This window comes from Erinaceus europaeus, chromosome 9 (assembly GCF_950295315.1).
Source record: "Erinaceus europaeus chromosome 9, mEriEur2.1, whole genome shotgun sequence".
Taxonomy (NCBI): Eukaryota; Metazoa; Chordata; class Mammalia; order Eulipotyphla; family Erinaceidae; genus Erinaceus; species Erinaceus europaeus.
In genome coordinates, this window is record NC_080170.1 from 112,402,081 (window position 1) to 112,425,871 (window position 23,791).

Below are 23,791 nucleotides of genomic sequence, written 5' to 3' on the forward strand. Positions count from 1 at the left end.
CTCCTCCTCCCCCTCCCCCTTTCCTCCTTCTCCTCCTTCTTAAATTATAAATTGTGATTTATTATTGATTTACAAAATAACAGGGGGCTACACCTCCTTTCTGTTCCCATTACCAGAATTCTGGACCCCCATTCCCTCCATTGGAAGTCACAGCAGCTCTCCTGAGGTTGTAGATATGGGTTAACTATTATTTCTACTACTATCTGTCTATACTTGAAAGGAGACACTGCTCCTTTCTGCAAATCTAAATTCCCGTTTCCCCATCCTCTCGTAGAAATGCTTGCATACCCTGCATACCCCCTGCATCTTGTCCTTCTCAACTGCTGGCCTCCTGAAGATCTTTCTGGGTCTGTCACTTCTTCTTGTTGTCTTTTGTCAGGGCCAGAACCTTATGTGCGTTTATATTTGCATAAAGAAACAGAAGGACACAAACAACAAATGAGTGTTTGTGGAGAGAAAGAGTGTGGATGGATGTAATATTGTTACTATTCATAGCAAATATTTTTACAATATTCTAATTTTGAGTCATGACTGTATTATACATTAAGGAATAAAACATGTAGAATTTTATTTATTTATTTATTTTTACTTTTTTTTTTTTTAACTATCTTTATTTATTGGATAGAGACAGCCAGAAATCAAGAGGGAAGGGGGTGATAGAGAGGGAGACAGACAGAGAGACACCTGCAGCCCTGCTTCACCACTCATGAAGCTTTCCCACTGCAGGTGGGGACCAGGGGCTTGAACCCGGGTCCTTGTGCATTGTAATATGTGCACTCAACCAGGTGTGCCACCACCTGGCCCCCTTAAAACATGTAGAATTTTAAAAAGAAAGTCTTGCATTGTTGGGGTGAGTGCATCATCAGATCTTCTATTTATTTATTTATTTATTTATTTATTTATTTATTTATTTCCTTTTTGTTGCCCTTGCTGCTTTTCATTGTTGTTGTAGTTATTATTGTTGTTGTTATTGTTGTCGTCATTGTTGGATAGGACAGAGAGAAATGGAGAGAGGAGGGAAAGACAGAGGGAGAGAGAAAGACAGACACGTGCAGACCTGCTTCACCACCTGTGAAGTGACTCCCCTGCAGGTAGGGAGCCAGGGGCTTGAACCAGGATCCTCATGCCGGTCTTTGTGCTTTATAATCTGATTTTTTTTTTTACTACTACATATGTGACTTTGCTTACCATATTCGAGTCTAGGTACCTTTTGTGGTAGGCTCAGTTGTCGGAACACCATGCGTTTTGAGGAGGAAGGTGGTAATTTTGTAATTAGAACCCATAATACAATTTAAATTCTAACTGCCTTGGTAGGAAATTGAAAAACACACCTTTATTTAGTCCTTTTAGCTTGTTCAGACCTCTTAGATTTATTCTTTATTTTCTCCCCCAAATAACTGAGACTTTATGACATTTTGTATCATAAAAACTCACAATTCATCATCAGAATCTTTTACTGACTCCTCAGTGGTCAGTGAGAAAGTGAATTGAACGTTTCTCTCTCTTTAAATTGTTTTAATTATCTTTATTTATTGGATATAGACAGCCAGAAATCTAGAGGGGAGGGGAGGAAGATAGAGAGACACTTGCAGCCCTGCTTCACCACTCATGAAGCTTTCCCTCTGCAAGTGGGGTCCAGGGCCTCAAACCTGAGTCCCTGCGCACTGTAATATGTGCGATCAACCAGGTGTGCCACCATCTGACCCCCCCCCCTTTTGGTTAAAGTTTGTATCTTGAAGAAAGTGTTAACAGTTTGTACTTGTATTTTTACAGGAGCAGGAAAATTCAGATTCGAAACATCCCTCCTCACCTGCAGTGGGAGGTAAGCCAGACATTTCTGTCTTACTGTCTTCCTGCCCTCTTTCCTCACCTTCCCTTTTAATAGGTTGCCATGACATTTTCTTACTTTTTAATTTCCTTTCATATTAGGGATTAGAGACTTTCAGACTTTTCTCACAAAGCTTCTCGGTTCTATTTCTTTCTCTTTCAGTACCACAGTGTGCATAATCTGTCATGAATTAGGGGGTTCAATTTGTCCCCTTTGTTGTGCAAGATGCATGTACTTTGATCTCTCTCTCTCTCTGCCTCCCTCCCTCTCCCCCCCCCCCCCCCCCCCAGAGCACTGCTCAGCTCTAGTTTATGATGGTGCAGGGGATTGAACCTGGGACTTCAAAGTCTCAGGCATGGAAGTCTCTTTGCTAACCATTATTATGCTATCTTCCCCAGTCTTTTTTGTTTTTCTAAGCATCAACCAGCAAATTATTAAAGAAAATGCATGCCTGATTTGTGATTTTTATCTCATGGTTCTGTCATCTTCTTTTACAGTTTTCATCTTTACAAACTTAAGATTTTGAAAAAAAAATATATGGATGAATAACAAACCAATAAAAGTTGAAATTTCTTTTATAGTTTGAGCAGCTTTTGTTTATTTTGAATCAATTACTGTAAGAAACCAATAAATATATTTTGAGGGTAATAAACCTTCTGAAGGATTGCTACAGTAGAAAAATAGATTATAAGGAGCTGTACCATTGAGCTGCTTAAAAACAAACCGACTCTTGTTTTATTTCCCACCCCCAAAATCAGAACAGCCTTAAGGAAACTATATGCTTTGTTTAACATTTTTCATTACTTAAAAAAGCCTTTCTATTATGGAAAATTACAAGTGAACATATCGTCTCATCAATCATGTAAAATAAAGAAGTCCCTAGAAACACAGAAGGTAGACTGGTTTATCTTCCCGGGAGTAGTGATCCTTGCATTTTACTCTGAAATGAGACCCGTCTCCTTTTGAGAGCAGTAAATTGTTTCCAACCGTTGTGGTGGATGCCACTGTTAACACTGACTACGGTTCTGAAATTTTGCTTTGTCACCACAGTGATCATATTACTCAGGAGGCAATGAACAATGAAAATCCCATATGTTTATTCATATCTGACTTTTTATGAAGGACTTCAGTTATCAGTTTAGGTAGATTGCCCCTGGCCCTGTGTTTGGATTGCTTTAGTCTATCTGCTGGGAGATATTACTGTATGAGCACAGACTTGCCTTCCCATTCTGACAATGAAGCATTTTGTTTCAGGTGTTGGATGGACTTTTGGCTCAATATGGGACAGTGGAAAATGTGGAACAAGGTAATAAGTGAAGAAACATGCCTACTGAATTTTGAGAGGGACGGAGGTTCTTTTTTATAGGCTGGGTTAACTCCAGGGAGAAATTACTCTGGAGTATTTCTTCCTAGGGTACATGTTTGCCTATCTATGTGAGAGACCCTTTCCCCCCCATATGATAGGATATATTTTTTAAAGGAATATAATTTTCTTATGCTCTGTACACTTTTTAAAAAAGATTATTTATTTGTTTATTCATTCATGAGAAAGATAGGAGGAGAGAGAGAACCAGACATCACTTTGGTACCTGTGCTGCCGGGGATTGAACTCAGGACCTCATACTTGAGAGTCCAATTGTATTCACTGCGCCACCTCCCGGACCACACTTTTTTTTAAAAAAAGTTTTTTATTTATTTTATTTTTGAGAGAGATGCAGAGAGAGAAAGACACAGAGAGAAACACCAGAGCCCTGCTCAGCTCTGGCTTATGGTGGTGCGGGGGTGGGGGTGGGGGATTGAACCTGGGACCTCGTCGCCTCAGGCATGAGAATCTCTGCCTAACCACTATGCTACCTACCCACCCACCCCCCGCCTTGCTCTGTACACTTTTCAAGCACTAGCAAACACTGAGTGAGTTTAAGTCACTAGTAGGAAATTGGATTTTAACTATTCCTGCCTTCCTCTTTCTGGCCAAGAAAAATAGATTCCTAATGTCTTGCACTTTGTTTCTCAGTGAGCAGGGTTCCAACCCCAGAATGTCCTAGTGCTGGTGAGAGAGCAGATACTAAGGCTCTCCGCAGCTACAAAGGAGGACTCTTTCATAGAGAGCTCATAAACCTGCATTTGCAGAAGTGTACCCCAAGTGAATTTTGTGCATACCTAACTTTAAGAGCCGCTGTTTTTTAAAATATTTATTTAATTTATTTATTCCCTTTTGTTGCCCTTGTTGTTTTATTGTTGTAGTTATTATTGTTGTTGTCGTTGTTGGATAGGACAGAGAGAAATGGAGAGAGGAGGGAAGACAGAGAGGAGGAGAGAAAGATAGACACCTGCAGACCTACTTCACCGCCTGTGAAGCGACTCCCCTGCAGGTGGGGAGCCGGGGGCTGGAACCGGGATCCTTACGCCGGTCCTTGTACTTTGTGCCACCTGCGCTTAACCCGCTGTGCTACAACCCGACTCCCAAAGAGCCGCTGTTTTAGGAGCAGTGTTGTGAATGCACAGAAATACACAGAGTTCTTCCTGCTGCCCTATATTTAGCTTTTGAAACATGAAATGCTGCGATTTTGAAAAGACAGTACCTGAAACTGATTGCGCTGTATAGCTTTAAAAAAGTCCTACGGGGAGTTGGACACACATAGTGGCACACCGGGTTACGCACACATAGCACAAAGTGCAGGGACTGGCTCCAGGACTCTGGTTCGAGCCCCAGACTCCCTACCTGCAGGTGAGTCGCTTCACAAGCAGTGAAGCAGGTCTGCAGGTGTCCATCTTTCCCACTCTCTGCCTTCCCCTCCTCTCAGTTTCTCTCTGTCCTATCCAACAACAACAACAACAACAATAACAACAGTAACAATAACAACGGAAAAAAGATAGCCTCCAGGAGCAGTGGATTCATAGTGCAGGCACTGAGCCCCAGTAATAACTCTGGAGAGGGGAAAAAAAAAGTTGGGAGTCTGGTGGTAGCACAGCGGGTTAAGTGCACGTGGTGAAAGTTCAAGGACTGGCCTAAGGATCCTGGTTCGAGCCCACGGCTCCCCACCTGCAGGGGAGTCCCTTCACTGGCGGTGAAGTAGGTCTGCAGCTGTGTCTTTCTCTCCCTCTCTGTCTTCCTCATCTCTCTTCATTTCTCTCTGACGTATCCTACAACGACGACATCAATAACAACAACAATAAAAAAACAAGGGTAACAAAAGGGAAAATAAATATTTTTAAAATTTCAACCAGGTGAGCTGCGCCATCACCCATCCCCTAAATATTATTTTTGACTCTCTTTTTTTTTCCTTTCTCTTTTCCTTTCTCACCTTTTTGAGAGTCTCACAGAGGAGATTACATACCAGAAAAATTCACTTTATCTGTCAATTGGGGGGATGGTGAGCTTAGAACCCCTGAATCTCCACCATAGGTCCAAGATTAAGAATCCATATTTGCACTGGGTTTGGGACATGGCTCACTCAATAGAGCACACAGGTTAGCACCTATGAGGACCCAGGTTTGAACCTCCAGCCACTACTTGGGAGCATCTGCAGCCGGGAAGCTTCACGAGCCTCGGAGCCATGTGGTAGAGCTGTGTAGCAACGAGCCCCAGTGGTAACCCTTGCAACCAAAATAAAAGGAAGAATTCTTGCACTATATGATTTTAAAAAAATATTTATTTTATTTATTTATTCCCTTTTGTTGCCCTTGTTGTTTTATTGTTGTAGTTATTATTGTTGTTGTCGTTGTTGGATAGGACAGAGAGAAATGGAGAGAGGAGGGGAAGACAGAAAGGAGGAGAGAAAGATAGACACCTGCAGACCTGCTTCACCGCCTTTGAAGCGACTCCCCTGCAGGTGGGGAGCCGGGGGCTGGAACCGGGATCCTTATGCGGGTCCTTGTGCTTTGCGCCACCTGCGCTTAACCCGCTGCGCTACAGCCCGACTCCCCGCACTATATGATTTTATTAGATCTTTATTTCTTTCTTTTTAAAAATATTTTATTTATTTATTAATCAGGATGATAGGAGGAGATAGAGAGAAAGAACCACACATTCACTCTGGTACATTCACTGCCGGGGATTGAACTCAAGACCTTATGCTTGCGAGTCCAATGCTTTAATCCACTGCGCCACCTCCCAGACCACTTTACTAGATCTTTCACAAGCAGTTTTATTGTGGTTTTCTTGAATTATCTTTGACATGATATTATATGGAGACTCCTTGTCTCCTAACAGATTAAGTGTTTTTTAAAAAAAAAAAACTTTTAAAAAATATTTATTTATTTATTCTCTTTTGTTGCCCTTGTTGTTTTTTGTTGTTGTAGTTATTGTTGTTATTGATGTCGTCGTTGTTGGATAGGACAGAGAGAAATGGAGAGAGGAGGGGAAGACAGAGAGGGGGAGAGAAAGATAGACACCTGCAGACCTGCTTCACCGCTTGTGAGGAGACTCCCCTGCAGGTGGGGAGCTGGGGGCTCAAACCGGGATCCTTATGCCGGTCCTTGAGCTTAACCTGCTGTGCTACCATCCAACTCCCGCAGATTAAGTGTTTTAAGGGGAGGGTTTGAGATACATATACTTGTTTTTGAAAAATCAACATTTTTGCAATAAGCTTATTGGGTGGATTGAGAGAATTTTATCTTGATATTTTTTATCTCCATATTTGAATTTACTTTGAAATTATGACTTTGGAAGGAGGGGCAAGCATTTATGAGCCCAGATAAATCAACTCACAAGATTAATCTCTCTCTCTTTTTTTGCTGGAGGTTTTTAAAAAATATTTATTTATTCCCTTTTGTTGCCCTTGTTCTTTTATTGTTGTAGTTATTATTGTCATTGTTATTGATGTTGTTGTTGTTGGATAGGACAGAAAGAAATAGAGAGAGAAGGGGAAGACAGAGAGGGGGAGAGAAAGATAGACATCTGCAGACCTGCTTCACTGCCTGTGAAGCAACTTCCCTGCAGGTGGGGAGTTGGGGGCTCGAACCGGGATCCTTACACCAGTCCTTGCGCTTTGCGCCACCTGTGATTAACCCGCTGCGCTACTACCCGACTCCCAGTTAATCTCTTTTTAACTAGTTTGTGAATTCTCTCCTTCAGTCAAGTGAATTGAAATTACAGCTTTTCTTTATAACACACCGTTACTAGGCCCAACTTACACGAATAGTCCGAGAAGTTCAGTCAAAGGGAAACAAAAATAGTAAATGCTTCATCCTTGTTAGTGAATGAAGACTTTAAAATATTCTCTTATTTTATGCATATATCCAGTCAGTTAAAAAATAAATGTGGGGCAGGGTGGTGGCATATCTGGTTGAGCACACATGTTTCCCATGTGCAAGGACCCAGGTTCAAGCCCTCAGTCCCCACCCACATGGGGGAAGCTCTGTGAGCAGGTGGGACAGTGCTGCAGGTGTTTTTCTTTCTCCTCCTCTCAATTTCTGTCCTGTCCAAAAAAAAAAAAGAAGAAGAAGAAGAAGAAGCTTTAAAGGGCAAGAAAAATAAATAGGTAAATCAAATCTGATGCAAACAACTTAAAAAAACAAATAAATGCAAATTATAATGAAAACCCATACCTTATTAGTGATATAAACTTGTAAGAGAGTGCTTTGAAAGTACATCTTAAAAATCATGTTCTTTTGCCTAGTTATTATTCTTCAGTGATTTTTTTTTTTACAAAAAGGTAATTAATTCAGAAGAACACAAATCAAGTGACTGTAATCGAAGTTATTCTTAGCAACACTATTTAGAATAGAAACGACTCATTTGTCAAGTAGGGAAGGGTTAGGCAAAAAGCACGGCACATTTACTTTTATGTAGGCATTACAACAATACACAAATAACCTGCATATACATGTATACACACAAAAGTGTCTATAAAATAAATTAAAATGTAGCTGAATTGTACAAAAACTGAACATAAAATGTGGCTGTACAGTTGACTCTTTTCAGTTTCAAAGGAACTTTATGTTATTTACACAGTTAAGGAACAGATGATACATTTCCATTTGTTAGAATTAATAATAGAATAGATTCTAAATTCAGTGTCATTGTTAGTGCTGAGGAAAACAGCCCTTGTCTGCCTTTCAAGTCTGTAACTTTTGCTGTGTAGTCAGTCACTGTTGTCCTTTAGTTCTTCAGATCATTGAGATGGTCCTGTCTTCCATTTAGTGGTCTATAGAGCTTTGAGGATCCTATTTCCTACATAAGAAAAACTAAAGATATCAAAAGTTCCTACTTTTGATTTTGTGATTTTAAAAAAGACATGGACCACAAATCTGGATAGTTCACTTGAAACAGTTGATTATTAAATGTCCATAAATGAAGATAAAAAATTCACGCTGGGCCAGGAGGTGGTACACTTGGTTGAGTGCACAGGTTACAATGTGCAAGGACCCAGGTTTGAGTGCCCCAGTCCCTACCTGTAGGCGGAAAGCCTTTACAAGCAGTGAAGCAGTATTGCAGATGTCTCTCTGTCTCTCTCCCTATCACCCCCTTCCCTCTCGATTTCTGGCTGCTCTCTATAATAAATAAATAAAGATTATATATGTATATATATTCAAGTAACTATAGAGTTAGGGTGATGAACATTTGGTTGCTCTTTTGTTTGTTTTTTGTATGTTTGCTAAAGTTTGCCAGAATGTGACAATTTTTTTTTTTCCTATGACAATGTAATTTTTGCTTCTTTCCTAGTCAACACAGACACAGAAACTGCTGTTGTCAACGTCACATATGCAGCAAGAGAAGAAGCGAAAATGTAAGTGGATTTGCACTTGTTTCCTTTGAGAAACTTTGGAGCATAGTCTTTGAATTCCTTTGAGCCCCATGTTTATACTCTTTTTCTGCACAAGTAAAGATATTTGACCTACCAGTGAAGCTCCAGGGCATTTGTGCTACTTGTGACATATAAGTAATTCTATAGGAAACTTACACCAAGATGCCTGTCTCTTGATAAAATACTTTATCTTGAAAAATATTGAGCATCCATATCAAAACCACAAGTTGGGGGATGGCGGCAATCTCATTTGGATAGTGTGCGGCTTTGCTATCTGTGCAGTGCAGGTTGGAGTCCAGCCCTCACAGCACTGGGGAAGCCTCCATGCTGTGGCCTGTTCACTCCATGTGTCACTGCCTCTCAGTCTCTCAAACAAACAAACAGACAAATCCCCAAAGTTGGAAGCTTGTCTTGAATGGTCTGGCACAGAGGAGACTAGCTCTGTAACAGTACATCTCTTAGTCTGTGCTTTGCTGACCACTGGGAGCCACTGTCACCTGAACTTCCTCCTTGAACTGTGAGGAGGAAGCACATACCTATTTTTAAAAGATCCTTTTATGGGAGTCAGGCAGTAGTGCAGCAGGTTAAGCGCAGGTGGTGCCAAGCGCAAGGACTGCCATAAGGATCCCAGTTTGAGCCCCCGGCTCCCCACCTGCAGGGGAGTCGCTTCACAGGTGGTGAAACAGGTCTGCAGGTGTCTATCTTTCTCTCCCCCTCTCTGTCTTCCCCTCCTCTCTCCATTTCTCTCTGTCCTATCCAACAACAATATCAATAATAACTACAACAATGAAACAACAAGGGCAACAAAAAGGAATAAATAAGTAAGTATATTAAAAAATCCTTTTATTAGGGAGTAATGATTTACAATACAGTTATCATGTGAATCCAGTTTCTTGTCTCCTCATGCTAGGCTTCTGTGCATGGCTTCTCCTCTCCCACCACCAATTTAAGTCCTTTCCCACCTGCTGCCTCACTGCCTTCTTAACCCCACCCCTTCACCCCTACCTGTTTTCTATTCTGTTTTTTCTCTCTTTGTGATAGTAAAAGAGGGGTCCATCCCAGTGGTCCCGGTAGCAGAAAGACTGGGAATGGTTAATCACAGACCAACTGGCTTAAGATTTTTTTCCCTACCCCTATTCACATCCTACTCCCTACTCATGACTTCTGTTTCAGTGGTGTTTAATATTGATCTTGACTATTAATGGGCGTATGATCTGGCTTTTACAAAGACAACAGAACAGTTTCCTTCTTGTAGGAGGTCTTTGATGTTCCTGTAAGGTCATTGTAACTAGAATTATTATTTCTTTAAAATTTTTTAATACTCATTTTTTAATTTATTTTTGATAGAGATGGAGAGAAATTGAGAGGGGAGGGGAGAACAAGAGGGAGAGAGACAGCACTGTTTCTCCACTTGTGACGCTCCTCCCCCTCATGCAGGTGGGCACTGGGGATTTGAACCTGGGTCCTTGCGCATTGTAATGTGTGTGCTCAACCAAGTGCGTCACCGCACAGTGCTGAATTATTATCTTTCTAAAAACCTTTTTTAAGGTGCATTTATTTTCATTCATTTGAGAGAAAGAACCAGAGCATCAGTCTATGCCAGGGATCAAACTTGGGCCCTGAGTCCAGTGCTTTATCAACTACACCATCTCCCAGACAGCAACTATATAGAATTACTATCACATATAGTCATTCTTTGTGAAAGTGGTGTAGACTTGGTTCATTAGACCAACGTTATAGTTTTTATTTTCCAAAGCTTCACATACACAAAGGAGTTTTTTTCCCTTTTGTTGCCCTTATTGTTTATCAGTGTTGCTGTTACTACTATTGTTGTCCTTGTTGTTGGATAGGACAGAGAGAAATGGAGAGAGGAGAGGAGACAGAGAGGGGGAGAGAAAGAGAGACACCTGCAGACCTGCTTCACCGCCTGTGAAGCGACTCCCCTGCAGGTGGGGAGCCGTGGGCTCAAACCGGGATCTTTACCCTGGTGCTTGTGCTTTGTGCCACGTGCACTTAACCCACTGTGCTACCGCACAATTCCCCACACAGGAATTTTACGTGTTCTCAAGCCAACAGTTTTCAAAAATTTAATTTTGCTTTGAAAGGGGCAAATAGTTCATTTACTCTTGAGTTTGTAACACATGCAGGTTGGACAGATATCAATTCATTTCTACAGTTTTTGTTCAGCTGCCGCCTAGATAAACCTCTGTACATATAACTTGCTGCATTTACTGCACTTAGAAAGTGCTGCTAAATATTCACCCATCACTATAAGGTCAGTGCTGTCCAGGAATGTGAACAGAGTTCTACTTCATGCATAACATTTTTCCCTCTTTACCAGAGCATTGCTCAACTCTGGCTTATGGTGGCACTGGGGATTGAACCTGGGACGTTTGCTGCCTCAGACATGAAAACAGCACACATGTCACCATATGATGGCCCAGGTTCAAGCCTCTGGTCCTCACTTGTGGGAGACAGGTAGCTTCATGAGCAATGGAGCAATGCTGCACTGACCTGCCTTTCTACTTATTCTCTCTTCTCTTTCCTTCTTTGCATTCCCCCGTCTATCTTTCTCTTTCCCTGCCTTCATTCTTTCCTTTCTTTCTTCTACTCTCTCTCCCTCTGTTAGAAAAGAAAGGAAAAAAATGAACAAAAATTCTACCAGGAACTGTGAAATCATTGTGCAGACACCAAGCCACAGTGATAACCTTAGAGGCAAATCGAAAAAGAAAAATATTTGTATCATGATTAAAATGAGGGGAAAAGTGAGTCATAGTCTTTTTAAAAAATATTTATTTATTCCCTTTTTTTTTGCCCTTGTTGTTTTATTGTTGTAGTTATTATTGTTGTCTTTGTTGTTAGATAGGACAGAGAGAAATGGACAGAGGAGGGGGAAGACAGAGAGGGTGAGACAAAGATAGACACCTGCAGACCTGCTTCATTGCCTGTGAAGTGACTCCCCTGCAGGTGGGGAGCCGGGGGCTCGAACTGGGATCCTTACACCGGTCCTTGCGCTTTGCGCCATGTGCGCTTAACACGCTGTGCGACTCCCATGAGTCATAATCTTATGCCAATATTTACAGAATGTTTGAAGCAGGTGGGTGCTGAGTTAGAATTGGGTGGTTTAGAAGAATGTAGCATGCAGCATATGGCTAGGCCTATACATTGTGTGATTTTTGTGCTTAATCATTAGTCATGAGCTCCAAGGAGAGCAGAGATAGCATCTGTCTGCTCACAGGTGTGAGTGCAGGACCCTGCCCCTCACATGGACAGCTAGGAAAGGACAGTGAATGGATGAGTCCACTGACCAAGAGGCTCTTCTCTGACATTGTTGTCTTAACAAAGCTTGCCTGTCTCCATTGCATTTTAGGGCCATCGAGAAGCTAAGTGAGCATCAGTTTGAGAACTACTCCTTCAAGATTTCCTACATCCCGGATGAAGAGGTGAGCTCCCTTTCACCCCCTCAAGAAGCCCAGCGTGGGGACCAGTCTTCCAAGGAACAAGGCGACACCCCTGGGGGCTCTTCTCAGGCCAGACAGATTGATTTCCCGCTGCGGATCCTGGTCCCCACCCAGTTTGTTGGTGCCATCATCGGAAAGGAGGGCTCAACCATAAAGAACATCACTAAGCAGACTCAGTCCCGGTATGTGCTTCCGGGGAGTCCTTTGCTTTCTCCTGGCGGGTTCCCTGAGTTCTGGGCGGGAGGTCCCCAGCCACCTGCAGGTTCCTGTTACTTGCATCAGCAGCGTGTGCGTGCGTGCGTGCGTGTGTGTGTGTGTGTGTGTGTGTGTGTGTGTGTATTTGTGCACGCACTGCTATCATGTATGGGATGGCGGCTTCTTAAAGCAGAACTACTAACAGCAGACTAACATGAAGCTGGGACTAAAATGAGCTTTCATGCCAGTGGCCTAAAGGTCATACCCAGAAACACTAATGCCCACCAAGAAGGTTCTGATAACCTCACAGCCAAGTATTGCTTTCAGAAGCTAGTTAATGGTTGTAAATGCATCTGTTTCTAAAACAGCAGAGGTGTAGGGCTGAACTTTGTGGGACCTTAGCGCCCACTTAACTTCCTCTCCCAAGTCAGAGACCTGAGCAGTAATCAGTCTTTGCAACCACCTAGGCAGTCTCACAAATTGCTACCCAAAGGAAACAGGTGAGTCACTCCTATCTTGAGCAAAAAATAAAGTACATTGGTCTTCTTTGTATTTTTCTGTCTAGTAAAACTGAACTCGTAGTTATAGTAGATAAAATGACTTGTAGAGTTTTTGACTTTTGTATGGTCATAAGATCGCAGAATGGGGAGTCGGGCAGTAGCGCAGTGGGTTAAGTGCACGTGGAGCGAAGTGCAAGGACGAGTAAGTTAAGCCTCTGACTCCCCACTTGTAGTTGAGTCGCTTCACAGGCAGTGAAGCAGGTCTGCAGGTGTCTGTCTTTCTCTCCCTCTCTCTGTCTTCCCCTCCTCTCTTTATTTCTCTCTGTCCTATCTAATAACAACGACATCAGTAACAACAATAAAAACTACAACAACAGTGGAAAACAACAAGGACAACAAAAGGGAAAATAAATAAATATAAAAAAAAATTTTAAAAAGATCACGGGAGTCGGGTATAGTGCAGCAGGTTAAGCACAAGGACCAGCTTAAGGATGCCGGTTCGAGCCTCCGGCTCCCCACCTGCAGGGGAGTTGCTTCTCAGGTGGTGAAGCAGGTCAGCAGGTGTCTGTCTTTCTTTCCCCCTCTCTGTCTTCCCCTCCTCTCTCCATTTCTCTCTGTCCTATCTAACAACAACAACATCAGTAACAACAACAATAACTACCACAAAAAAAAGGGCAACAAAGGGGAAAATAAATAAATATAAAAAAGTTTTAAAAAAGAAGAGAAAATGATCGCAAAATGATATAATTCAGAAAGTATAGGACTTGAAAATAAAAACCTGATTTTTACCCTGTAGTGGCTGTATGACTTTCTAATTTTATTTTAGCCTCTCTGAGCAGCCGTGGCTTCTTTTGTAGGCTAGGATTACTGTGCTCATTTGGACAATCAAGCAAGTTGAATAATATAACTACTAGAAAGTACTTACATTTTAAGGCAACAAATTTACTGACAAATATCGGTATTAGCTGCTTAGCCAAGTGCAGTCAATGAGCATCTTGTGACCTGACAAGAAGAACATCATTTCCTTTAAAGTGTCTGAATTACTCCCAAATCAGACCCTAGTATGAGTCCAGAATTTATAGTCATAGAAATAAATTGATGAGCTAGTGGGGTAAAGTGCTTTCTGATCTTCATTTTAAAACTAATCATCCGTCTCTCTCTCTCTCTCTCTCTCTCTCTCTCACACACACACACACACACACACACACACACACACACACACACACCTACCTCTCTTCCATCTGAGTGTACTCTTACTGCAAAGGTATATTTCACTGACATGCCTTTTTGGAACTAAGATTGTTTAAAGTACCTTTTAAAGTGCAACAACTTTGAATAGAAATGAGGTGACTTCTCAAAGTCTGTACCTATTTTTTTTTTTAAGTAGGCCAAAGACTTGGTGTGAACTTTCTAACAGCCAAAATGAAAAAGGTTTTTAATGTTAACAAAAACTATTCGAGTCACAATTATCCAAAGAAGTCTGATAAAGTCATCAAGTTTTAAGAGCCTGGTAAGAATGCAGCCCACCGGTGGAAAGGAAGCTGAAAACTTAGGTCATGCTTCTGTTTTCTATCCGTACTCAAGTATATAAAGCTTGCTTGCATTAGTGTTTGACTTAGATCAATTAATATATGGCTTTTTAAAGGTTGTAATCAGTTCAGAGATGGGCACTGTGCCGGTGTGCTGTATTATGCTGCTCAGAATTCTTCACCCCTACAATCATTTGTAAGACTGCACAGGATACCTTGTTTATCAAACTGGCTTCCCCCCCAAGTTGGTATGGTGACATTGTCCCACAGCACTCCTATAAGAAATATCTGCTTTAGGGAGCTGGGCGGTAGCGCAGCATGTTAAGCGCACATGGCGCGAAATGCAAGGACCAGCGTAAGAAATATCTGCTACTCAGTGGAGCTGCAAGTCATTCACTTTGGGTGCGAGAGCCCACTGCTATGCTGCTTGCTGCCCTCCCAGAGGAGTGACACGGAGTGCAGACACACGATGACACACTCGTGTCCTTTTCTCTCTTTCCTCCATGTTACACTTCCTTATTTCCTGGATATCAGAAGGTGATGTTGTGCTGTGGCTCCCGATTCTCTCTCTGCAGAGTAGACATCCACAGAAAAGAGAACTCTGGAGCTGCAGAAAAGCCCGTCACCATCCACGCCACCCCAGAGGGGACCTCAGAAGCATGCCGCATGATTCTTGAGATCATGCAGAAAGAGGCTGATGACACCAAACTGTAAGTTCACATGCAATGCCCTGACACATAGTAAGAAATAAAGAGAAAATTCTCATTTATTTAACATAAGAATTCATTGACTGATTTAAAAAAATAAAATAAAATTATATATATATATATATATATATATATATATATATATATATAGGCACTGCTTAACTCTGGCTTATGGTGGTGCTAGGGATTGAACTTGGGATCTTTGGTTTGTAAAGCAAGGAAATCTTTTTGCATCACCACTATCTTATCTCCTCAGTCTCCCTAGGAGAAACAAATCTTACTGGATAGAGACAGAGAGAAATTGCGGGGGGGAATGGTAAGGGGAAGAAACAGAGAGACACCTGCAGCCCTGCTTCACTACTCATGCAGGTGGGAACCTGGGGTTTGAACGTGAGTCCTTGCACACTACAATGTAGTGCTTAACCAGGTGTGCCACCACCTCACCCCCCCCCCCACTAAGAAATTTTTAAAAAACTGTATCTATTACTTAGTAAAGGGAGCAGGGGATAACTGTTAAGGTATCTTTTTCTGGGGGTCGGGCGGTAGCTCAGCGGGTTAAGTGCAGGTGGTGCAAAGCACAAGGACCAGCGTAAGGATCCCGGTTTGAGGCCCCGGCTCCCCACCTGCAGGGGAGTCACTTCACAAGCGGTGAAGCAGGTCTGCAGGTGTCTATTTTTCTCTCCCCCTCTCTATCTTCCCCTCCTCTCTCCATTTCTCTCTGTCCTATCCAACAACAACAATAATAACTACAACAACAATAATAACTACAACAACAATAAAAAACAAGGGCAACAAAAGAGAAAATTAAATATAAAAAAAATAAAAAGATATCTGTTCCCAAACAGAATGAAGTGGGAAATAGATCTTTTCTACTTATAATAAGACATTCATCCACTTGAGTGCTTCTCTTGGTGGTCTAGATGCTTCCCTAACTCACGGCCAATCATCACTGGTGGGGTATTATGTACCCATGCTATTCAACGCCATGCGGTGATGGAAATATTCTGTGTCTTGACTATTCAAGGTTATATCACGCTTGGAAAGACAGAAGCCAGAGGTCAGAGTAGTGAGCAGGAAACTAGGAATGAGCAGGGCTGGGGAGACAGCATAATGGTTATGCAAAAAGACCTCCATACCTGAGGCTCAATGGTCCCAGGTTCAGTCCCCAGCACCACCATAAGCCAGAGCCAAGCAGTGCTCTGGTCTCTTTCTGTATCTTTCTCATTAAAATAACATAAACAAATTAAAACTGAAAAAAAAAAAAAGAAAAAGAAAATAAATTACAGAAGATACTGCTCCAAAAACATCAAAAAGAACTAAAATAAATGAAGACAACACAAGAGCTTGATGAGGCAATATATAAAGGAGAAACATTCTTTTTTTAAAAAAAAATTCTTTTTATTATCTTTATTTATTGGATATTGACAGCCAGAAATCGAGAGGGAAGGAGGTGATAGAGAGGGAGAGAGACAGAGAGACACCTGCAGCCCTGCTTCATCATTCACAAAGCTTTCCCCCTGCAGATAGGGACTGGGGGCTCAAACCCCGGTCTTTGAACAATGTAATATGTGTGCTCAACCAGGTGCGCCACCACCCGGCCCCAGGAGAAACATCCTTTTTTTTTTTCTTTGCCCCCAGGGTTATTGCCAGGGCTCGCTGCCTGCACCACGAATCCACTGCTCCTGGAGACCATCCCCCCCTTTTGTTGCCCTTGTTGTTCCATCACTGTGGTTATTATTGTTGTTGTTGTTGCTGTCATTGGATAGGACAGAGAGAAATGGAGAGAGGAGGGGAAGGCAGAGGGGGAGAGAAAGATAGACAGACACTTGCAGATCTGCTTCACCGCCTGTGAAGCAACTCCCCTGCAGATAGGGAGCTGGGGGCTCGAACCGGGATCCTTACGCTGGTCCTTGAGCTTTGCACTACGTGCACTTAACCTGCTGCGCTACTGCCCGACTCCCCAGGAGAAACATTCTTATCATCAGGGTACCAGAAGGAAAAGAGGGAGTTTCTCAACAGAAACCCGAGATACTAGAAAGCATGTATGTACATTTCTAGGTTTGGTTTTTGGTCTTTTAATAGAGCTGCATTTTCCCCCTTTTCTTTTTTGCATCACTGGGGAATGAACCAAGGGTTTTGTACATGCCCATTACTACCAGGTAACATCCTCGCCCTCCACCCTTTCATTCTTTATGCTGGTTGGGGGGAGAAGAGAGAAGAAATGGGTGGGTGGGAGGAAGGAGGAAAATAGAGAGAGGGAGAGACAAGATGAGAGAGAGAGAGAGAGAGAGAGAGAGAGGGAGAGCGCATCACTCTACCATGCATGTAGTTTATTTTGGTGCTCTCCATGGTATCCCCAGAGCCTTATGCATGGCAAAGTGTGTGTTCTGCCCACTGAGCTATTTTTTAAAAATATTTATTTGTTTTTCCTTTTGTTGCCATCCATTGTATCCACTGAGCTTTTTTTTTTTTTTTTTTTGGGCTCCTTAGAAATCTGCATTTCAAAGGTCAGCTTCTCAAGTTTTATTTGATTTTTTTTAATTGAGTTGTTTTCTTATTTTTATCTGTATATGTTAAAATGTTTTGCTGGGCTTCCCAGAATTTAAAAAACAAACAAACATAAAAAAGAAAATCTTTTCCTGGTCTTTGACTGAGCTCATGCAAGGGGATGCCTTCACTAGTCAGCCCAGCAGAACCTCTCGGACTTCTGCAGCTTTCTCTCCTGCCAACTTCTAACTGTGAAACTGCAGCACTAACGTTTTGTCCACTTGCTTTCGGTGACTTCCAGATTTTGGCACCAGTCTTGTTAGCACCTAGAATCAGACAAGACAGAAAACAATCGCTTGTGCATAGCCGCTAGGCAAGGCAAAGGTTGGATTCCTGGTCCAGTTGGTTTCCATCTCTCAAGGGAGGAACCCTGATGAGTGGGGTTTCTGTCCTCTCTGTGCAGTACAGAGGAAGAAACAGAAATAGATATGTCAAATGCCACACTTTGTCCTACTGCTTTTGCCAGGACCTCTTCTGGGTTTTATCATGGCCTGTTATAATTTCTCAACTGTGATCTTGAGGGTTCTTAAAGGTTCTGACCTTCTACTGTACGTTGATCGCTTTGTAGAAGTAGGTGGCCCTGTAGCCTCCTCCTCTGATATATGACCACTCTCATTCCTTCCTGTGCCTTTTTAAGAGCAAAGAAAATCTTCTTAAAGTCACTCACTAGACTTTAGCTCCAGGGTTGTTGCTGGGGCTGGGTGCCATCACTACAAATCCATTGCTCCTGGAAGCCATTTTTCTTTTTCCTCCTCCTCCTTCTTCTTCTTTTTTTTTTTTTATTTATTTTTTATTTTTTATTTATTTATTCCCTTTTGTTGCCCTTGTTGTTTTATTGTTGTAGTTATTATTGATGTCGTTGTTGTTGGACAGGACAGAGAGAAATGGAGAGAGGAGGGGAAGACAGAGAGGGGGAGAGAAAGACAGACACCTGCAGACCTGCTTCACCGCCTGTGAAGGGACCTGCCTGCAGGTGGGGAGCCGGGGGCTCGAACCGGATCCTGATGCCGGTCCTTGAGCTTAGCGCCACCTGCGCTTAACCCGCTGCGCTACAGCCCGACTCCCTTCTTCTTTTTTAATAGGATAGGGCAGAGAGCAATTTAGAGAGGAGGGGATGGTAGAGAGGGGGAGAGAAAGATAGACACCTGCAGACCTGCTTCACCGCTTATGAAGTGACCCCCCTGCAGGTGGGGAGCCGGGGGGCTCAAACTGGGGTAATTATGTGGTCCTTGCACTTCGTATTATGTGTGCTTAACCCAATGCATTACAGCCGGGCCCTGCTAGACTTTTTATTGAACCTCATTGGTCAGATATGCCTCATATACCCACGTTTGTCCAGTCACAACTGGGGCGTGTAGTTACCATAATTTGACTTGTGTTTGTCAAGATTCATAGTTTGGGCTGGTAAGGGCCATTTGGTACCTGACTGAAGTGACTTGTTTTTTTAAAGGAAAAAAAAAATGTCAATAACTCTTGGGAGGCAATCACTGTAGCCACTTTAAATGTGAAATTGCTGCTTATTTCTTGTAGAACCGAAGAAATTCCTCTTAAAATCTTGGCCCACAATGGCTTAGTCGGAAGACTGATTGGAAAAGAAGGCAGAAACTTGAAGAAAATTGAACATGAGACAGGGACCAAGATAACAATCTCATCGTAAGCTGCCCTTCCAGATCTTTTGATTATCAGTACATTAATTCTTTTTTTAAAAAAATATTTATTTCCTTTTGTTGCCCTTGTTGTTTTATTGTCATACTTGTTAACATCGTTGTTGGACAGGACAGAGAGAAGTGAAGAGAGGAGGGGAAGACAGAGGGAGGGAGAGAAAGATAGACACCTGCAGACCTGCTTCACTGCCTTTAAAGCGACTCCCCTGCAGGTGGGGAGCCAGGGGCCCGAACCGGGATCTTTTCACCACCCGTCCTTGCACTTCGCACCATGTGCGCTTAACCCGCTGTGCTACCACCCGACTCCCCAGTACATTAATTCTAATAATGGAAATTTTTAGCATTTGCTACCTTCAACTTGTTTTGCTTTTTCCTAAAACGAAATTATAAATCCTGTAGTTCTCTCCAGCACCATCAAAACAAATACGAAAGTACTTACCAGACAAACTTTTCCTACTATAAATATGATCTGAGTCACTACAAAGATTTCAGCTCTGGTGGCAAATATTGTGTACATCGGGTAGTGAAGGAGCTCGCCCTACCTCCTCCACCAAGACTTGCTTGTGATTGAGCTGGGAGTTTTATTTTTCCTTTTGAAAAGATTTCTTTCTTTTTCTGGTAACTAGCTTGCAGGATTTGAGCATATACAATCCGGAGAGAACCATCACTGTGAAGGGCACCATTGAGGCCTGTGCCAATGCAGAAGCAGAAATCATGAAGAAGCTTCGAGAAGCCTTTGAGAATGATATGCTGGCTGTGAATGTAAGTGCCTGGTGCTTCCTTTTCGATGTGTTTTCAGGCAGGACTCACTCAAGCCTGGGTAAGAATAATTGTCTTTATGGGAGTCAGGTGGTAATGCAGCGGTTAAGCGCAGGCAGCGCGAAGCACAAGGACCGCTGTAAGGATCCCGGTTTGAGCCCCCGGCTCCCCACCTGCAGGGGAGTCGCTTCACAGGCGGTGAAGCAGGTCTGCAGGTGTCTGTCTTTCTCTCCCCCTCTCTGTCTTCCCCTCCTCTCGTCATTTCTCTCTGTCCTATCCAACAACGATGACATCAATAACTACAACAATAAAAAAGGGCAACAAAAGGGAATAAATTAATTAATTACAAATGGGAAAAAATAAAGATAAAAAAAGAAGGAGTTGGGCAGTAGTGCAGCGGGTTAAGTGCACGTGGTGCAAAACGCGAGGACTGGTGTAAGGATGCTGGTTCAAGCCCCCGGCTCCCCACCTGCAGGGGAGTCACTTCACAAGCGGTGAAGCAGGTCTGCAGGTGTCTGTCTTTCTCTCCCTCTCTGTCTTCCCCTCCTCTCCATTTCTTTCCATCCTATCCAACAACAATGAACAATGACATCAAAAACAACAATGACAATAAAAAAAAAGGTAACAAAAGCGAATAAATAAATAAATGTTTAAAACAAGAAAGGAAAGTAATACCTTAAAGTAGATACGCAGAGGTATTTCTGACTTTCAGGGACAAGGACATTAAAATAATCATAAAGGGGGCCAGGTGGTGGTGCACCTGGTTGAGCACACATATTACAGTGTGCAAGGACCTGGTTCAAGCCCCAGGTTCCCATCTGCAGGGGGAAAGCTTCATGAGTTGGTGAAGCAGGGCTTCAGGTGTTTCTTTGTCTCTCTCTCTCTACCTCCCCATTCTTCTTGATTTTTGGCTGTCTCTATCCAATAAATAAAGCTAATAAAAATTAAAAAAATAATAATCAAGGGGGCTGCACGGTGGCAGCTCTGGTTGAGCACACATTACAGTGCACGAGGATCCGGGTTCGAGCTCCATTCCCCACCTGCAGGGGGAAGGCTTCATGAATGGTGAAGCAGGGCTGCAGGTGTCTGTCTGTCTCTGTCCCTCTCTCTCCCCCCTTCCCAATCAATTGCTGGCTGTGTCTATCCAATAAATAAATAAATAAATATAACAAAAAATTTTAAAAAATAATGAAGAAGCTGGCAACCAGGTAGTTAGTGCACAGAACTGTGTTTAAGGCCCCGCAGAAGGAATTGAGTTTGAGACCCCCACCCGCAGAGGGGCGCTTCACAAGCAGTGAAGCAGGTCTACAGGTGTCAGTCTTTCTCTCTTCCACTCTCTCTCCCCCTCTTCTCTTAATTTCTCTATCCTATCCAATAAAAAAGAAAAAATGTCTGCTGGGAGCAGTGGATTTGTAGTGTTGGCACTAAGCCCCAGAGATAACCCTGGAGGCAAATAAATAAATAAATAAATAAATTAGCTAACTAGTGAATTATGGTAAGTGCAGTGGATAAATTAGTGTTAAACTATTAATATCACAACTCTGTATGTTAAAATTAGTTCACATATTTGTTAATTAAGAAAACACTATAGGGCTGTGGAAATAGTTCAACATTAGAGTGCAGGACTTACATGCCTGATGACCTGGGTTCAACCCCTAGACCACCATAGTGATATGTCAACTACCCTGGAAGGAGCGTGCTTCTCCTTGTCTGGCTAAGTCCTATTCATGTGGGTTTCCCTCATCCTGGAAGCTGCCTTAAAGCCCAAAGGCCTCAACGCAAGAACCTTTTGCACACTTCTTGCAGGGTAGTTGACACAGAGACTGGCTCAGGAGTGAGAGGGGAGTGGGACTGGGCAGACTGCAGCAAGGGAGATAGCAGGAAAGAGGCTGGTCAAGGGGCCTAGGTCTTCAGGAAGAGTCTAGTTTTCTGTGTCAAGTTGTTTATACATTCTCAAGAATCGCAGAGACTTTAAAAGGATGCAGTGGTCAGATTAAGGTTTGGAGGTGTCACCCTGGCATTCAGGTGGGAAAGAGGTGTGTAGGGTCAGGAGAGCTTGCCAGTAGACACGGGTGCCATCCAGACAGGAGCTAAGGGGTTGACCTGGGCAAGCTGGGCCCCCCTGGCCTCCTCCCCTCATGGTATTCCCCGTTTGTGTACTCAGCAACAAGCCAGTCTGATCCCAGGATTGAACCTCAGCGCACTTGGCATCTTCTCAACGGGACTGTCCGTGCTGCCTCCACCATCAGGGCCCCGGGGAGTCCCCTCTGTGCCCCCCTACCACCCGTTCGCTGTAAGTAGCCCAGCGTTCAGAGATGTGCTCGCTTGTGCTCTCGCCACCTCTTTTGGCCTCGTTTCTCCACGTCACAGCCGAAACTTGAATTCGGATTTTTGTTGCCCTTGTTGATTATCGTTGTTCTTGTTATTATTGCTATCATTGTTGTTGGATACGACAAAGAGAAATGGAGAGAGGAGGGGAAGGCTGTGAAGAGAAGAGAAAGATAGACACTTGCAGACCTGCTTCACCACTTGTGAAGCAACACCCCTGCAGGTGGGGAGCCAAGGGCTCGAACTGGGATCCTTACTCCGGTCCTTGTGTTTCCTGCCATGTGCACTTAACCCACTGCGCTACTGCCCGACCCCCAATATATATATTTTTAAAAGCCTCTATTGGAGAAAAAAAGGAGTTGTTGGCTCAAATTAGAACCTTTATGACTATTGCTCACTTATTAAAATATTGAATATCTGAATGATTCTTGACTACACACACACTCACACCTATGTCTATAATTTAAATGCATAATATTTTGTTTATTTACTTAGGCAAAGGCAGAAAGAAATCAAGAGCGGACTGAGGAGATAGAGAGGGAGAGAGATAGACGATTTCCCCCTGCAGGAGGGGGCTGAGGGTTTGAACCTGGATCCTTATACATTGTAACAGGTACACTCAACAGGTGGCGCCGCTGCCCAGCCCCGTGTATGTTAATCTTAACACAGTGACTGGCTTCTCAGGTCTCTGTGTTCTGTGTTTTCCCTGGGGCTTGAAATCTATATAATCTACCATTTCTGATGATTTCCTCCCTTCCTCCCTCCATTCTCATATTCTCTCTCTCTCTCTGGTGAGAGACAGAAAGGGGAGAGGGACAGAGAGAAGGGAAGAGACCTGTAACTCTACTCCACCACTGGTGAAGCTTTCCTTTAACAGGAGACAACCAGGGGCTTAAACCTGGGTCCTTCTTCATAGTTATATGCCCACTGTTATCAGGTGAGTCACCGTCTGTCCCCACTATTGAATTAAACACTCATTATATATATGTGTGTGTATGTGTGTGTATGTGTGTGTGTGTGTGTGTGTGTATAGATAGAGATATATTTTTTAAATGAGAGAGAATCTGAATCAAAGCATTGCTCGGCCACATGTGATGCCAGGGAGTAAACTCAGAAACTTAAACATTGCAAATCCAGTGTTCTATCCAGTAAGCTGTCTATTGAGTTTTTAGTTCACTAGTCACATCTTTATTTTATTATTTTCCTTGCCATAAGAGTTATCACTGAGACTAAGTGTCAGCACTATGAATCCACCACTAATGGCAGCCACCCCCCTCCATTTTATTTGATAGGACAGAGAGAAATCGGGGGGGGGGCATAGAGAGGAAGAGAGGGGCTGGGGAGATATCATAATGGTTGTGCAAAGAGACTCTCATGCCTTAGGCTCCAAAGTCCAAGGTTCAGTCCCCATCACCACCATAAGCCAGAGCTGAGCAGGGCTCTGGTTAAAAAAATAATAATAAAATCAAAAATTAGAGAGAGAGAAAAAAAAAAAAAACCTGCTTCAACACTTGTGAAATGTCC

The 23,791-nt window shown here is 42.9% G+C and overlaps 1 protein-coding gene across 4 annotated transcripts in view; it reads left to right on the top strand.

Moving 5' to 3' along the window:
• Positions 1-23,791, top strand: part of IGF2BP2 (insulin like growth factor 2 mRNA binding protein 2) — a 170,916-nt gene that overhangs the window by 123,503 nt on the left and 23,622 nt on the right. For 2 of the 4 annotated variants that reach the window (XM_060198554.1, XM_007519779.3), the window contains 8 exons: positions 1,774-1,822; positions 3,083-3,134; positions 8,496-8,559; positions 11,948-12,220; positions 14,838-14,972; positions 19,047-19,169; positions 19,807-19,942; positions 22,104-22,232. In XM_060198554.1, coding sequence (XP_060054537.1) covers positions 8,558-8,559; positions 11,948-12,220; positions 14,838-14,972; positions 19,047-19,169; positions 19,807-19,942; positions 22,104-22,232 — 798 coding nt within the window. In that variant the 5' untranslated portion in view covers positions 1,774-1,822; positions 3,083-3,134; positions 8,496-8,557. The remainder of the gene's footprint in view (positions 1-1,773; positions 1,823-3,082; positions 3,135-8,495; positions 8,560-11,947; positions 12,221-14,837; positions 14,973-19,046; positions 19,170-19,806; positions 19,943-22,103; positions 22,233-23,791) is intronic. The other 2 variants (XM_060198555.1, XM_060198556.1) reach the window with 2 other exon arrangements.